The sequence below is a fragment of the Littorina saxatilis genome, linkage group LG2 (assembly GCF_037325665.1).
Source record: "Littorina saxatilis isolate snail1 linkage group LG2, US_GU_Lsax_2.0, whole genome shotgun sequence".
Classification (NCBI taxonomy): Eukaryota; Metazoa; Mollusca; class Gastropoda; order Littorinimorpha; family Littorinidae; genus Littorina; species Littorina saxatilis.
Window position 1 is genome coordinate 51,620,562 of NC_090246.1, and position 18,149 is coordinate 51,638,710.

Genomic DNA, 18,149 nt, shown 5'->3' on the forward strand with positions numbered 1-18,149 from the left:
GTCTATAGCACTGGTTAAACCACAGATCATGAAATGCCGGATAGATTTGGCTGATTTGATTCTTACACACATAATGTAGTCAATCATGACATATGGGACAGTTCACAGAACTGTCAGAAATCCTAACTTATCTTGTGTTGTGTTGATGGCAGAGCACAGAGCAAGGGGAGGCAGGCATGTTTGAGGCAGAATGTGTGTTGCACCAGATTATCTCCCTGCAGGTCACACTCACTGTGCAGCTCATGGCAGCATGTACGTACTGATTTATATAGACGTAGAACACTACAGTGAAAACCCCCTTTGCATGAACTCTCTCCAATTTAAGACTTCCCCTTTTTAAGAACCTGCTTTCTCACGTGTTCTCTTCATAACCTCTGTTAATTTACCTCCATTTTAATATATACTTCCTCCCTTTGGACTGGGTGGCCGAGTGGTAACGCACTTGCCTCCGAAGCGAGAGGTTGCGAGTTTGACCCTGGGTCAGGGCGTTAGCAATTTTCTCCCCCCTTTCCTAACCTAGGTGGTGGGTTCAAGTGCTAGTCTTTCGGATGAGACGATAAACTGAGGTCCCTTCGTGTACACTACATTGGGGTATGCACGTTAAAGATCCCACGATTCCTGGCAAAATTGTATAGGCGTAGATAAAAATGTCCACCAAAATACCCGTGTGACCTGGAATAATAGGCCGTGAAAGGTGGATGCAGCGCCTATAGGCTGTTGATCTACTGGCCGATGTGAATGCGTGATATATTGTGTAAAAAATTCCATCTCACACGGCATTAATAGGTATCATGCGCCTTGAGTCGCCTTGTGTGGTGAGATACGTGCGCGATATAAATCCTCGTAAATAAAAATTTTAAGGCCTGATTTTCTCAGAATTTGAAGGTCTTTAACCCCTTCACTGCCACAGTATAACAGCATTTTGGTATTGCTGTGCGCCAGGGCAAATTTCGCTTTCTTTGGTAGGTTCACTAATCTGTTCACTGCTCAATCATTTATTGAGATATCTCTTAGATCTTTGGCATGTGGTTTGCTTACACCCTTGGCTATTATCTGATAACATGATCATTGAACTTTGTTTGTGATTGTTATAGTAAAAATCGATATAATGACCATTTTTGTCAAAAATTACAGTTTCTAAACTTTCACACACACACTGCAGCATGTAAAACCGCAGAAAACAAAGCTAAAACTGGTGTCAAACATCAGGTACTCACATTACAGCCCATAACAGTATTCTTCTGTGTGGTAATCCATACATCACTTCTTGTAGAGCTTCCAGAACACTGTATCATTTGAAAACAGGTCTACGAGTTGATGTCCGACTTTCGGCCGCCATTTTGAATCTTATAGATCGGAAAAAAATTCTAAAAAATGTTTTTACCACGTGGTACTAACTTATCTGAACGGTCAATGGGAAAGAACTGTGTTTAAACCCCTACAAGAAGTTAGACAGTGGTTACCTCCCATTTAGTTTTCACAAATGTCCTGAAAAGTGCTGATGTAAATGCCACGTACCTAGTACGTGTATGGGCGTATGACAAACCAAACATGACCACGTATCTAGTACGTGCTGGGCAGTGAAGGGGTTAAAGGGGGGTTCCACTGTACTATCTTATTTGCATGATGCAGTCAAGTGAGAAGATATTTCAATGTAGCAATTACAATGTGTCAAATTGTTTAAAACATCTTCACACTGCATAATTCTTGAGCACAGAAAATTTGGTTTTTATTCATTTCATAGCCCAAAAGGGATTGTGATGCCAAATCTGAAATGATAACGGAGTTGTTTGGGAGAATTAAGTCATTAATTTCCTGCTGTTTTTGCCATCTTTATTTTCTGTTGCCTTTTTTTTAATGGTTTTTCTTCTTCTGAGATTACCATATTTTTGCCTTTTCTTTATTAGTTGTTTTTTGTCGATTTTTCTAGGATTACCTCATCGACTAAGGTACCGTGCATTCAACGCTCGCTACAGCTTGTTCCTGCCATCCAGTCAGAGGAACACTGGCTCTTCACATGATGAATGTCAGGTGATTGTCATCTCACGTTTTTTATGACTGCAAGTGTATATAGACTCATAAGGGTTGATTACGTACACCAGTTTGCAATGTGTAAGGCATCACAGTGCATGAGGCACATTCCTTGTCTTTGACAAAAGGAAATTTATTGGTCTTTTGCAGATGAATGTTTAAGGCTATAAAGATGGTTATAATTGATGATTTTGGTGGTGTCATGAGGAGAAAGAAAGCATTAAGACATAAGACACAAGACTTCATTAGGCCTAAAAAAAAAAATAGGTGTGGTTACGGTTACGGTAACCCGACATACCCTATTTTTAGGGGCCGACCCTATAACTTTTTATTACATTTGTCAAAAAAACCCACAAAAAACAAGAAAACGAGTGCAGAAAACGCAATGAAAGCGAAAGCGCTCGAGTCGCACACTTATTTCCCTGTACACATTAAAAAAAAAAAAGTGATTGCCTACCTTCCTACCCTATTTTTTTTGGCTATGTTACCGTAACCGCACCTTTTTTTTTTTTGCCTTAAACCACGTGCAGTACACATGATTGTTGCTTGGCTTGAGTACATTCAATACATAATGCATTCCAACACAACAACCAAACAGAGTGCTCATCGAACTGCGTACACACACTCACTCACACCCACACATACACACTGACGCATGCACGCACATACGCACCCACACACACACATACAAACACACACACACACACACACACACACACACACACACACACACACACACACATACAGAGTCTACATTGTACCGCGTTCACATCGTGTTCATTTCACATGAAGTACTCTTTTTAGTAGGTGAATTGCATACGTGTGCCCCTGTTGGCAAAGAAACATAAAACTCCAAATAAAGATTAGAAGTTGCAGTAATTGTCGTCACACAATTTGCTTGATGAGTACTTTTTCTTTCAGGCTGTCTTTGGCTGCATCTGCCTGGTAGATGTTTCTTATCATACAGTGGAGCTTCCAGTTTACAAATATAAATCTGATTTATCTCTGCTTGTCTTTCAATTTCTTGGCTGATACTGACAAGTGTTTCTCTGTGCAGGGCATACTGTCTCAGTATCTGCGTGCCATGGATGAGAGTCGCCTACCCTACGTCAGCACTCAGTGGACATTGGCACGCAAGCACATCTTCTACAGGTACACAGAATAAGCTTGTTTGTCGGAAATGATCGTTTTATAAGCGGCACCCCTGACTTTTAACAAAAAAATTGGGACGAGCCACGTATAGGCCGCGTCACTATATTAGCCGCCGTCGAAAAAAAATATAATCAGATCGTGTCAATCAATCAAAACAACCAGGCAAACGAAAGTACGGTATTTGGCGAAATCGGCTCCAAGAATAAACAAGTGAAACAAAGAAGAAAAGTGAAAAAGTTTGAAGAAAAATATCACACACACAATTTCTAACCAACACACACATGTAGTCCCGCCCGGAATAAGCTTTTTTGGGATGATTTACGACTTTTGCGCACATTTCGAGCAGACGAAAACACAACATGGCGGCTCTCGCTCCCCCAACTATCGCGAGACACAAAAAAACGAAACCTCGCGCGCGCGAGATCCTGATACATCCGGTGTTTCTCTGTACGCTATCTTGTCACGACGACTTGTTGACAAACGAAGATTCGCGAAAGAAAGAGAAAAGCGCCGAGTCTTGAGTAGAGAGCTAATAAAGTACCGGTAATCGCTAATCGAGCGAAATGAAAATCCGCGGCGACTTCCATTAGGTGAATGCTATTCAAGTTTAGGTAACGTTTTAGCCGCATCTTTTTATAAGCCGCAATGCGATTTTTTTTTTTAAAAGTCGCGGCTTGTAGTCCGTCAAATACGGTACATAGCTTTGAAGTGGGATTTTGTTACTAGAAGTCTTGTGACAGTGACATGAATGTAGATGTATGATTGATGTCTTGAAGTGGAACAGTTTTTGTGATTTCTGATAATGTCCAGCTTTCTCTCTGAATTTGTATACACTAGACTTTGACTGGCTTGTGTATTTTAATCATGATATTTGTCTTGGCAAACTGCTGGGTGCTAAACGTATATACTTATAGTCCAAGGGAGAGTACTAATAAAGTACACTGTGAATGAAGTGCAGTAAAGAGTTAATTGTTTTCCTTATTTCGTGATCCTTATCTCTAAAAATTCTCTTAAGATCATAATCAAAACTCCTCTGTCCTTTCCAGTGAAGGAACACGGCAGTCCCTGGAAGCAATGCGATGTGAGAGTCTGAACCGAGCTGTCACTTGCATCCAGGCCTCGTGGCGAGGGTCAAGGGTCAGGAGGTCTCAAGATGTGCGTCCAGTACACGCTGCTCTCCCGACGTTCTCTGCTGCACAGTCACCCAGGTATAGCTCCCTCTTTGATACTGAAACTTTTTTCATTGCATCTTTTTTTGCTGGAGCTTTAAAGGGTATTATGCTTGTATTTGTGTGTGTGTGTGTGCGTGCATGCGTGTGTGTGTGTGTGACTGTGTGATTTGGTGTGAGTCTGTCTGTCTGTCTCTCGCTCTCTCTCTCTTGCTCTCTCTCAGTCCCGAAGTGTTTGTCTCTGTTACAAAGTATACTTGATTTGTTGTTGTGCAGACCAAGCCTTCCCCCACTAGGGGAGAGAACGGACAGTGTGGAACTCAGCGTCCTGCTTTACCTCTCGCAGCTCAATGGCATGGACTTGGTCAGTACTAGACAAAAAAGATGTTTGGTGGCTAATTCTTGCCAGACCAGTATTTTTTTTGTCGGTCATTAGGGAGCATATCGCCTTCTGTTACAATTTTATCAACCTCGGCCTTAGGCGTTGATTGATAAAGATGAAACAGAAGATGAAATGCTCCATTTGGACCGACAAAAAAGCTGGTGTGACAAGCCACCAAACATCTCATAATGTTCTTTGTTCAGAGGTGCACTTTCATGACAGGAAAAATGTTCTTAGGTTAAACCAATGGACAAGAGAGTGTGTTTCTTAACTTAGGTGTCTTCTTATCAGAAGGACCTTATATTACAGGTGCTGCTGTTAAGGATGGGAGAGGCATTTTCTTGGTAGCATCTTCTTTCTGTAAAACTTGGTAGTATATATAAGAGGTAAGTTTAAACTTTTTTCTGCTACAAAAACATGGCAGCAGACAAAAAGTTGTGCATAATAGGTAAAAACTGAAAACGTTTTTGTCTTTTAATTGTTTAGCTATAGCCTTTTTCAACTACATATGTACAGAATCATTGGCCCCCAGTGCCACCCCCACGGCAGTACTCGGTGTGCGGCAACGTCAAGGTACCCTCTCCTCATCTGCGAACACTGCGCCATCACTATACAGGTGACAAGATGCCCACTCTAAATGTCATCACTTTGTACGGATATGTTGCACTCAGATGTTTGCATGCACACCCACACATGTCATGCTAGCAAACACTCAGCCCTGTGCTCTTCAGCTTCTTCCTTTTGAGAAATTATGTGAATGTTTGAATGTTCTTTTGGGGCTTTAATCAATACTTGCCTTGACGCAGGCCAATATGAAACAACTCTTGAATTTTCCCTGGGTCAACCTTAGAAAAAAGTAAAGAGTTGATTGTATTAAGCATTCTTCATTCTGTGATGTTTTTCTTCTCTTACTCATATAAACTTGTCATTTCTAACACATTTTTGCCCTTAGAGTTTTAGTATAAAATCCAACTCTTAGGAGCCGAAGAGGCACTTGTAAAATTCTAAAGGGCTGTCTTTCTGAAGAGCCCAATCCTGTTCATTTGCAGTATTATTTCAACATTACAGGAGATTTCATAAGAGATATACCAGTCTCAGGAGATGGGCCCTTAAATATACTTCTTATGTGGATCTGACTATGCAAAGTCTCTACTAGATACACACATAAAGGATGAAGATGGGCATACCTGCAGAGCAGGGTTAGATAGACTGTCCTTCATTCCTTGCAGAGAGACTGAAATGACAGCCTATGAGATAACTGGTACACTGTGCTGGTGGTGTTTGTTAGATAAGTCTTGGTATAAACGAAGTCCATACCAGATACATTCATATTACTTTGTAAAGATGAAAATGGGCATAATTGCAGAACAGGGATAGCTAAACTGATAAATCATCTTCCCCCTGTTGCAGACCGAGAGAATGGGTACGTGACACTGCATACGAGAGATGTTGTGCGCGTGGTGGGAGTGTCCTCACAGAGAGGACAACTGAAGGTTGTGCATTGCGGCCGCACCTTCCACCTTCCACCTTCCCTCCCACATGCTTCTGCTGCAGGTAGCTTTACCTGCTGGCCTTTCCTTTTCCTGTATGTGTGTGCTGACTTTCTAGCTTGTCACTGCTTGCAGTTATCTATGGTTGTCTTATGTTGTATTCAGGTCATTAAGTCTCGTAGTTCCAGCTTGTGATATATATGTCTGTATAACATTTCGACATTCAATTCAGAATTCTTGCAAGCAATCTCAAGAAAAATGTTAAAGTAATAAATCAGATGAGAAATAAAATGTATATAAACATAATGAGTGAGAAAAAAAAAAGAGTACCAAGAATAGTCTTGAAATGTAAACTTACTTCTCACATTAGTTCTTTCTTGGTTAAAAAAACCCAACTGCTCATGTTCTTTCAATAAAAGTTAGAATGAAATAAACTGATTGTTTGTCTCTCCTTTTTCAGCCCACAGACACAACAGACAGTGCCAGCTTGCTGTGACTTGCTTAAGGGTCAAGAGAATGTGTGCCTGCTTGTACGGATATTGTGCTAGACATTGCTGCTACATGTGTATCTGATTAATGTGACCTGGTGTCACTCAAGGCATATTCTTTGGACATATGTTTTGGTCAGTTTCTCAGGAAGAAATACTGGGGTTTTCCCCATGTTGTGCAAATTTTCCCATTATTGTTGTGAGGTTTGATAATTCACCGACATGACAAGTAGTCCTCTTGCATGCTTGTCAGAATAAAGAGCATGTACTGTTTAGTGTGTTGTTCTGTATTTCTTACACCAGAGCGTTTACTCTGAAGCAATGTTGATGGGTGAAAAAAGTGTTCATCTACTGACAAAACAAAAACAATCTTGGCTGAAATACTTTGATGTTTATTTTTGTGGGAGTTTTTACAAAGAGCATTTAAGTCTTGCATTCTACACGCAGGCACATCCAAGTCTCAGCATTTCACACAGAAAAGTTTGCATAATTTAAAGTAAACAGAATATATATATATACACACAACTCATTCTCTTCAAGCAAATGCAGGATATGTGTAAATACTTTTTTTTTTAAATTAAAAAAATGTTCAAGTACAAAATCACACACTTTGAAATGTCGTAACCAGTGACCTGATAGTGACCATACTAGTACATCACAAACATAGGACATGTTAATGCAGTTTGATCTTCATGAAGCAATTAATAGCGTCACTTTTGGCCTAAGTGAATTGTTGGTTCCAAACAAGCAACACATTATGTGAACCCTTCTCCTTCCCTGACCCAAATCAAACTAGATTTCTGTCATGAACAAAACCATCAACTCTGTGACAACAACTTAATTACTGAGTAATTGTCCTATTCTTCTTTCTGCATTTACAGCAGAAGTGGACCACAACTGAAAATCATAACTAATTTTCAAACAGAAATTTTAAAACTTTCTTTATTTGGTGTTTAACGTCGTTTTCAACCATGAAGGTTATATCGCGACGGGGAAAGGGGGGAGATGGGATAGAGCCACTTGTCAATTGTTTCTTGTTCACAAAAGCACTAATAAAAAATTTGCTCCAGTGGCTTGCAACATAGTACAATATATTACCTTACTGGGAGAATGCAAGTTTCCAGTACAAAGGACTTAACATTTCTTACATACTGCTTGACTAAAATCTTTACAAAAATTGACTATATTCTATACAAGAAACACTTAACAAGGGTAAAAGGAGAAACAGAATCCGTTAGTCGCCTCTTACGACATGCTGGGGAGCATCGGGTAAATTCTTCCCCCTAACCCGCGGGGGGTTTCCCTGACCCAAATCAAACTAGATTTCTGTCATGAACAAAACGATCAACTCTGTGACAACAACTTAATTACTGAGTAATTGTCCTATTCTTCTTTCTGCATTTACAGCAGAAGTGGACCACAACTGAAAATCATAACTAATTTTCAAACAGAAATTTTAAAAGAAACCAGAGGAAAGAGAAGGTGGTTAAAAGTATTGCACTTACAATTTGGTGGAGAACATTTGAAGAAGTGACATTTTGGAAAGAAAGGAATTAACATTCTGTAAGATTCATAACAAAACAAATTAACATGTCTTGTACATTGCAACAATAAACAATTCAGACACTCTGCTTAATGTATGAGAAATATTAAAATATACATGCAAAATTATGTACAGAATAAAACAAAAATGTGCAAAACAAATTGCTCTTGCTAAAATGAAATAAGAAATAAAACCTTACAAAAAGAGACAGGGAAAATGTTTGATTTGCTGCAAGTTGATTTGATGCAAATGGCTAAGCTTTGAATAAAATCTGTTTAAACTCCACGGAAACGAACACATGTGAAGCTCTCTCACTCTCAGCTCCTTCTTTTTGACATATCTTAAGAAAGAAAGAAGAACAGCCTCACCATAAAGAGTCTTGCTCAAAAATTGGAGAAGCAAAACAGCAGTGTATGGCTTTAACTTTCACCAATATGAGAACAGTCTCAATTCACTGAATTACATCCTGATCCATCAGAAGTTACTGGTACCAGTGAATACGTGGTGCTCAAGGAAAGAGTATAGGGAAGGGGGTGATGTATCGTACGTACACACACACACACACACACTCCATTTGAAAACGTTACAGTAACGCATCTTGCCATGTTCTCATTAGGACTCGCAAGCAAAGAAAACGATTTCTAACAGCATACTTTCAGAACATGATAAAATGTGTATGTATACTCATGTCTGTTGTATTAGGAAACCCCATGGTTTGAACACAACATAGCCTTGTCAGTTTTTCACAACCAAATGAAATTCTAGTTCACCAACAGTACTGTCTGTCACAGATAACCACACCACAATCCACACATTTTTACAAACGTTAATATTGTTAGAACACAATATGTTGTGACATTGGTGTGCACACCTTTTTGGACAACATCCATACTGTCACAACAATGATTGTTGTGCACACTTTATACCATCAACACTACCCCCCGCGGGTTAGGGGGAAGAATTTACCCGATGCTCCCCAGCATGTCGTAAGAGGCGACTAACGGATTCTGTTTCTCTTTTTACCCTTGTTAAGTGTTTCTTGTATAGAATATAGTCAATTTTTGTAAAGATTTTAGTCAAGCAGTATGTAAGAAATGTTAAGTCCTTTGAACTGGAAACTTGCATTCTCCCAGTAAGGTAATACATTGTACTACGTTGCAAGCCCCTGGAGCAAATTTTTGATTAGTGCTTTTGTGAACAAGAAACAATTGACAAGTGGCTCTATCCCATCTCCCCCCTTTCCCCGTTGCGATAACCTTCGTGGTTGAAAACGACGTTAAACACCAAATAAAGAAAGAACCGTCAACACTCGTACTGTCAAACACAGATGTCATCTGGCTGTGTGCACACTTTACAACACTTATACTGTCACAACACAATCATCAAGCGTAACTTTCATGAACAACAGTCATACTGTTGACAACAACACAGTCTTGATGCTCTGTCACAACATAGCCGAGCGTCATTCTTCACAACCAGACACAAAAGTTCCCCGTAACTGAGGAAGCTGCCATTTAGCAAATAAGACAGTATTCTTTAAAAACAACATTTAGTTAAAGAGAAAATGTATCTCTTTTTTAGCAACAAACATTCTGTTCAAGCCATAGCTAAGGTGGAGCATGAGCATTTGGTGGGTCTCGATGTGAGTCATGTTAACTCTGTACATGAGCAGAAATGCATCAACTCAAAGTACTTGCAATCTAAAAGATGCGATGTGAAGAAAAAGAAAGCAGAACTCTTAATGGTATGCAACAGACTGAATATCATCAGGGAACAGAAAAAGGTGTTAGGTAGGGAGAAGAAAGAAGTGAGAGAGTAAAGAGACTGTTCACACTCCACTTGTGTGAAGTTGCCTGCAGTCTCTGTGAACTTAAACTGCAATATCATGTCTCCAAAGGAACTGCAGTAGCCTTCCTGTGTGTAACAAGCATGAATGGCCCGTGAAACCTTAGAACTAAGCGACGTCCTCATGTGATAATTTTCAACCGATCACACTTCAAGAAGGACCATAACATTAACAGATTCTAGATCCTGCTTAAATGCTAGCATACAACTGCAGCAATGACACTTCAGTTGATTACGTCATACAATTGTATGATACTATACTTGCATAGACTGTTCTGTACAAAGTTGATATACACATTGTATACATGTCTGTACAAATCAAGTATTATGTGGGAGGGGGGAATATGTCGCATTCTATAAAACAGACAGCACACTTTTTTTCCGTCACCCTGTATGTCTCTGTCCCTGTAAGTATACGTAATACATGTACCAACAACTCATCCTATACTCAAGCTGCTTATCTTTCTTCTTTTGCACACAATGTTAAAAAAATCAGGCAAACCAAACCGTTCACACACTTTCATCATATATGACCTTGGACTGCTAGCTGTCTTAAAACTTTCACATCTGTAACAAATAATGGGATGGAAAAGTATTCTTATTAAAACTAACCATGTTTTTGACAGTGGGAAAAAAAATTAGCTTCAAGAGCAATTCATTAAAAATTAAATAAAAGAACAAATTTGTTGTTCATAATCACTCACAGCAAAAGTTTTCCCTTTTAAAATTACCTATACATGTATAAAATCAAGATAAATGTGCAGCCAGCACACTCACTGTTACAAACTCACATCCAATTAAAGTCCAGCTTTAATGCCTTTACTAAAACTGTGCCCCTACATGAAGCTAGACTAAAAATCAAAACAAGTCGCATAAGGCGAAAATACAACATTTAGTCAAGCTCAGTCGAACTCACAGAATAAAACTGAACGCAAAGCATTTTTTCCGCAAGACCGTACACTCGTAGCATCGTCTGTCCACCGCTCGTGGCAAAGGCAGTGAAATTAACAATACAGAAAAGCGCGGTAGCGGTTGCGCTGAGGAGGATAGCCCGCTTTTCTATATCTCTATTCTTTTTAACTCTCTGAACGTGTTTTTAATCCAAACATATCATATTTATATGTTTTTGGAATCAGGAACGGACAAGGAATAAGATGAAATTGTTTTTAAATCGATTTCGGAAATTTAATTTTAATCATAATTTTTATATTTTTAATTTTCAGAGCTTGTTTTTAATCCCAATATAACATAATTATATGTTTTTGGAATCAGAAAATGATGAAGAATACGATAAACGTAATTTTGGATCGTTTTATAAACAAATAATTTTAATTACAATTTTCAGATTTTTAATGACCAAAGTCATCAATTAATGTTTAAGCCTCCAAGCTGAAATGCAATACCAAAGTCCGGCCTTCGTCGAAGATTGCTTGGCCAAAATTTCAATCAATTTGATTGAAAAATGAGGGTGTGACAGTGCCGCCTCAACTTTTACAAAATGCCGGATATGACGTCATCAAAGACATTTATCGAAAAAATGAAAAAAACGTCTTGGGATATCATACCCGGGAACTCTCATGAAAAATGTCATACAGATCGGTCCAGTAGTTTACTCTGAATCGCTCTGCACACACACACACACACACATACATACACCACGACCCTCGTCTCGATTCCCCCCTCTACGTTAAAACATTTAGTCAAAACTTGACTAAACGTAATGACTAAAATAGCACTGTCGATGTTCTTTTCATGCATAATGGTAGATGGCACCATTGGTATGTTCAGGATCCATGATTTTCTTTCCACATTTTGTGATAGATCAAACAAATACCAAAAATGTGATTAGGAAACGATCACAAATATATATGAAAATATAAATCAGTTCAAATAATTTACAAACTTGGCAACAGAGCATGCTTTAAAACAAGAGGTATTCAACACGAAAAACGCATTGTTGCATCACTTGAGCACTTCAGAATCAGAGGAATAACAACTGAGTCTTATGATCACACATGAATCATGAATTTTTGTTCAAGCTGCATCATTCAGACGCTATCTGGATTGCAGCTTACTATAAGCATTGAAAGCAAGACCTCTGTGAAGGCTTTGATCTTCCTTTCTCCATCCTTTAAATTCATGAATCTCTTTTCAAAGATGCCGATAGCCTCACTCACAGAATACTTCTGTAATAAATATTCAACTGTTAACTGAGCCCTTGACACTATACTTCTTGCTTGGGCAGTTTGCTTTACTAAGTCCTCTTTTCTTTTTTCTTTTTTTCTTTTTTGTTAAACCAACGGCTAGTCTTAAAAAAAGCATTGCTTCATTAGGTTACATCCAGCAAAGCACACTGAAATTGAAAAGGGGGAAAAAAACGAAAGTGGCAGTTCAGAAAATGAAGACTGTGAACAAGACTCTACAGGCAAACTGAATCAGGCTACACAAATGCCCCCAAAACAGGAAGAGCATGAAATCAAAGCTCTTGGCCAAAAAACAGCACAAAGAAACATTCTGTGGGCAGCCAGCCTGGTAGGTGAGACTGTCCGCCAGTCTGGAGGCTACAAGGCTGTGTTGTATTGTTCAGGTTCACTGTCGTGGTCTCCTCTTGTGCCGTCTCTCGCATCACTACCACTCTCTTTAGCCCTGTTTCTGAAGTCTGACCCTGCCCCATGTGCACCGTCGGGTAGAGTTTGATCACTTGCACTTTGTGCGTCTTGCTTTCTGTGAGGCTGTGTTGTAGGCTGTGAACTTACGGCAGTCTGCAGAGAGTAGGCAGCAAGTTCAGAACCCAATGTTCCTCTCTCCTGCTGTGCGAGAGTCTGATTTTCCTGAGAAGTCAAACTACCTGCCAAGTTCACACTAATGCGGTCGAGTGAAGCACCTCGTCGGTGATGCGGAAGGTCCGCACTTTGCGCCAAGTCAAGAGAGGAGGAGCGCGTATGCCACACCACAGCACCGGCAGAACGCTGTCTTCGATGGCTGCGACACGTGCCGATAATCTGCTGCACCGTGTCAACTGTCATCATGGGTCCCGTGAAGGAAACATCACCAGGGGCACTGGTGGGAGACGCCGCCTCAAACTCCTCCATGGGAATTCGAGGCCGATGGTGACTCTCGGCCCTGGAACGATATGTGGGCGGACGAGAGTTAGGGGCCGAGTCGTGCGATGGAGGGAATGTGATGTGCACGCCAGAGTGAATGGTGGAAGCACGAGAGCGGTAGGATGGGGGTGGGGAGCCAGGCAGGCTGTAGTCGTCGCTGTTGTTGTTGACCAGTGTGACCGTGTTGTTGTTGGACTGTGCGTTTGCCATCTGTGCCTGGTAGGCCTGCATGGAGGCAGCGTAGGTTGGAGGGGGTCGGCGGTACTGAAACTCAGGGTACATCATTCCTGAAACAAAGTCCATTCTAGTATTAACACCTTGATATTAGCTTTAACATTGGCAGGGACAAAGCACTATGTGACTGCTAAATAAAACTATAGCCCTGAACGCATTTTTTTAACAAAAGCTACAAAGCTCTCTACATTCATTCGCAGAGTGCAGACTTACGTCTGAGTCTGCACATAGTTGACCAGCCCAGGCGTTGATTTGAACCTGTGACCCCGTGCTCGACCAAATGGGCTACCAGGTTCACTAGTAATCTATATATATATACGACTTGTGTCTGTGTGTCTGTGTGTTTGTGTATTTGTGTATTTGTGTATTCGCCATGCACGGCCAAAGTTCTCGATGGATCTGCTTCAAATTTGGTGGGCATATTCAGGTAGACCCGGGACACGACACAACCTGGTCGATATTTCAACACGTGCTCTCAGCGCGCAGCGCGGAACCGATTTTGGTTCCACCTCAGCTATTTTGGTTCCACCTCAGCTACCCGGGCCCCCATACCGACACACCATAGCCGCTACACCACATCACAACGCCAAAGTTCTCGGTGGATCTTTTTCAAATTTGGACACCGTATTCAGCTACACCCCGGACACAATATCATCGATGAGATATTTCAACACGTGCTCTCAGCGCGCAGCGCTGAACTCATTTTCGTTTTTGTGTTCATTTCACCATTATAAGTAACTCTTCCTTATCTTCTCCAGTGTTTGGCGTTTATCTCCCTTCCTTCGTGTGGCTTTCCCGTTCAGTTGTAAGTTACTACACTGCGCTGTCCACTGCGCTGAGCGTCTTCGGATATTCCCGGCGTTCTGTTACTGTTATTATTTTTAGAAGGTCAACGCAGTGTACAGAACGTAAATTGGACCCGTAAATTATCCTCACTGTAAAAGTGCAAAGGTCGAATCAATTTATAGCCACGCGAAAAATACACTGTCATCTATCTCTCTATAGATACGGCTTCTCTGTGTTTTTGTGTGTGTGTGTGTGAGTGTGTGTGTCTCTATGTAAGCAACACCTGTGCATTGTTCAGTTCTGTTTGTGATGTGGTCTGGCGGCTTTTGTGTAATTTTATGTACTGGCCTTCCTTGGAGAAGCCATAACTTGCTCAGTCCTGTTTGAGTGGAGTTCGCCTCCAAAGGTGATTAACACGGTTACATTCGTCGACAAGGATGGGACTCGATATGGTCAGGATTGGCATTATGGCCACTGAATCATTTTCGTGCTGTTCCCATTCCACGAATCTGGGAGGGACCTAAGCTTGGCGGGTCCATTGTTCGGACCCGGCGAAGCCGGCGTACGGCTCTAAGTACTTCTTCCCGGCGAAGCCGGCTACCCGGCGAAGCGGGTATTCATTCTAGTAATTTATAAGTAGATAATAACATAGCATGAAAGCATTTTGTGGTCACTAGCAGATGTCGTCATTGGCAGAGCATAGTCACTAGCAGATGACAGACTTACAAATGTCAACAAACAAAAACAAACAAAATAGCAAACAGCAAGCTACAACTTCACTTTGCAATCTCACCTCCATGCCACTGGCCATCACGCGGCCGATGAGTCCTGCGAGGCCGTCTCTCTCTGCGACTGCTGCGAGAGTCACCTATGTTGAAGAGAGCGTGGATGGGTTCAGAGCCTGGTGGCGTGCACTTCCACGCCACAACCACCACCGCCACCAGTACCACGCCCAGACCTGCACACAGGACGGCACACCGGTGAAATTTTGATGATGGTACTCGACCGTTCATACATTGGTTCACAACTTGGAGAATGTTCACTCCTGTATCACAATGAGCCCCATTACAGTGGATCCCCCCTTTTAAGACCTTAAATTTAAGACTTCCCCTATTTTAAGACAGTCTTGATTTTTCCAGGTTTTCAGTTCATAACCTCTGCCAATTTACCCCCATTTTAAGACTCCCTCTTTTTTCAGACCTGAATGTTTCAGCTGTCAGCTATGGTATAGCAGTAATAGCAAGAATCATCACTGAACCACTCTGAGCATATTTTTTAAAAAAAGAAGAAAAAGGAAATGAAGGGGTTTTAACAAAAACACATAAGAGTAAGAGTCTCCCATTTAAGGCATCAAGCATGCAAAGAGGCTGTGAAATAGCTTTCAAACAGAATGAAAAGGCCTTTCGATAACTGGTAGTGCGACACCAAACACAATAGAGAGCTATACACAGCAAATAACGTTATTGATAAAAATGCGTAAAAGCTGTACTTTTGACAATAATAGCAATACTCCAGTGTATTATTACCTACTAATACTATTGAGGCAATTATGTTAACTTCAGCAACAGATGCTGTGATGCTTCAAAGGAAATCATGACTTGACAGAACCCATAAAAAAAACTCATAATGAATGATTTATTTCGATGTTATTGAGGGTTTTACTCTCCACACTATCAGTTATGCTATTTATAAATGTGAGCCATCTCAATCCATGAGATTGTTATTACCTTCGAAGTATTAACAGACTCACACCTTTAATTAGCAATAACTGAAAGAATGCACATGATGTGCATTTGGTTTATAAATCCTAATCAGAATATAAAGATGTTCATACCATCACACGATATCTGCCACCAGTTCATGACATGAGTGTTTGCAATGAAAATAAGGTGGGGGGGGGGGGGGGGGGGGGGTGTCAGGTGACAAGCCAAAAAGTTGACTTGGAAACAAACTACATAAGTCTCCATTCAAAGTAAAATTAGTCCAATCTAGGGGTGCTGACAGAAGATGTTTGCTTGCCAACGGTCACCTGCAGTGGCAACCAAAAACTTTCAGGTTTACAACCTGAAGCTCAAATGGTTTTTATCAGTTATGCAATTTCTAATTCTTTATCAGCTAAGCAGTTTCGGCAACCACCTTTTTTTTTTAAATACAACAGAGAAAATCAATTACTTTGCACTGTGTTCATCCTAGCATAACATAAACCTGCAATCCTGAATGTATGTTTACATGCCCTGTGAACTACTTCAGTTCTTGTCACTGCTTTGAAATCTTCTACATTTAAACAGGAGAACCATTAGTAATTTTAACCAGGGGGGGGGGGGGGAGGGGGGGGGAGCAAACTGGCTTGACAAGGTAAACCCCATTACCAACCTAACCCCTGCCTGTTCTGTACACACAAGTTTATGTTCTCAGTGCAGACCACTCATCCCACTCACACTGAAGAAGAGAGAAAGAAAGAGAGAGAGAGAGCACCTTAGAAGTTAAATCCATCTACTTCTATGAATAGGTAGAGGGAGAAGGGGCACGGGACTAGCAATTGACCACCCAAGATTTACTTAATTAAGAGCAATGAATGAGAAAGAGAGGCAGAGAAGGTAGAAAAATAGTCAAATAGTCAAATAGTAAGGAAGTGAGGGAGAAAGTAAACAATCTGAGTAGTTAAATTAATAATTAGATTTATAACCGTATGAATACTATTATGATTCATAAGACCGAAAGCAGTTGTCATCAGCTAGTAGTGACCAGAAGCAATGCTAATTCTGAACTTTCAAATTGGTAGACAATGCCTCAAGCCCTCTGACTTGAACCAGTATAAAGTGTCTTGTAAATTATGAGTTTTGTGAAAGGACAGGTAAACAAAATGATGCTTTTCACAGAGAACTTGCTAAAAATGGGGTATATCTGTATTCCAGTCCTTTCCACTTAAAATGGAGCTGGCATGCAATTCACACTGAAAAAGGTCCCACACTTGAGCATCATTATTTGATGACCTGGGCATGAATGCACTGCTACTTGTGAGTGTTCAAATTTGTCCTCTTTTTGAACTTGAGTCACCCCTGCTCCTACTGTCAGATTTCTTACCTGCACCCAATGCGAACGTTATGTCAACAATAGGGCATAACCAGCAAGCGTTATTCATTCCCTCATTACTCATCAACATGTACGTGTGGATTTGTAACGCCTCCATAAGACTGAATAGATTGTGCTTCACTCAAACACATACAGGCACGTTCAAGCTGCAAAGATTATGTGTGGGAATATGCATGCGCATGTCCCTAGAAATCTTGTTTCTTACTGTTAAGGCGTGTCAAGTAACAGTGTTAACACCACGCATGCACTTTAAATGAATCATATATTATATCACTTTTACAGCGTTCTTCATAACTTTAAAAAAAAAAAACCTGATCTAACTGTGATAGACAAAAGATTTAAAATGAATGAAGAAAAATCATTCTTAGTTCTACATACGTACAATATAATTCAGTAAATCCATGCAGGTAACGTTCTCAAGGAAGCCAGATGTATTCAAAACCAATAATGGTGGGGGTGGGTCAGGACATTCTCCCTGTTCTACTTTTTCAGAGTTCTCACTGACTGGTAGGCAGCCCATACAAGAACTGTACTCCATGTACAGTTTGTTTGTTGTTTTGTTTGTTCGTTCATGGGCTGAAACTCCCACGGCTTTTACATGTATGACCGTTTTTACCCCGCCATTTAGGCAGCATACACCACTTTCGGAGGAAGCATGCTGGGTATTTTTGTGTTTCTATAACCCACCCAACTCTGACATGGATTACAGGATCTTTTTCGTGCGCACTTGGTCGTGTGATTGCGTGTACACACAGGGGTGTTCGGACACCGAGGAGAGTCTGCACACAAAGTTGACTGAGAAATAAATCGAACGTGGGGACGAACTCACGCA

General features: G+C 40.6%; 2 protein-coding genes across 3 annotated transcripts in view; one reads left to right on the forward strand and one right to left on the reverse strand.

Moving 5' to 3' along the window:
• Positions 1-894: 894 nt before the first annotated feature.
• LOC138959198 (uncharacterized) lies at positions 895-7,261 on the forward strand. Its single transcript, XM_070330599.1, has 7 exons — positions 895-962; positions 3,089-3,183; positions 4,230-4,391; positions 4,629-4,716; positions 5,251-5,350; positions 6,145-6,288; positions 6,685-7,261. Exons 2-7 carry the CDS (start codon positions 3,116-3,118, stop codon positions 6,795-6,797), a joined length of 675 nt encoding a protein of 224 aa, XP_070186700.1. The 5' UTR covers positions 895-962; positions 3,089-3,115; the 3' UTR covers positions 6,798-7,261.
• The window catches only part of LOC138959193 (uncharacterized), a 28,864-nt gene continuing 17,803 nt past the window's right edge, over positions 7,089-18,149 (reverse strand). For both annotated transcript variants that reach the window (XM_070330593.1, XM_070330594.1), the window contains exons 3-4: positions 15,018-15,182; positions 7,089-13,491 (exon numbers count right to left, since the gene is read on the reverse strand). In XM_070330593.1, coding sequence (XP_070186694.1) covers positions 12,662-13,491; positions 15,018-15,182 — 995 coding nt within the window. In that variant the 3' untranslated portion in view covers positions 7,089-12,661. The remainder of the gene's footprint in view (positions 13,492-15,017; positions 15,183-18,149) is intronic.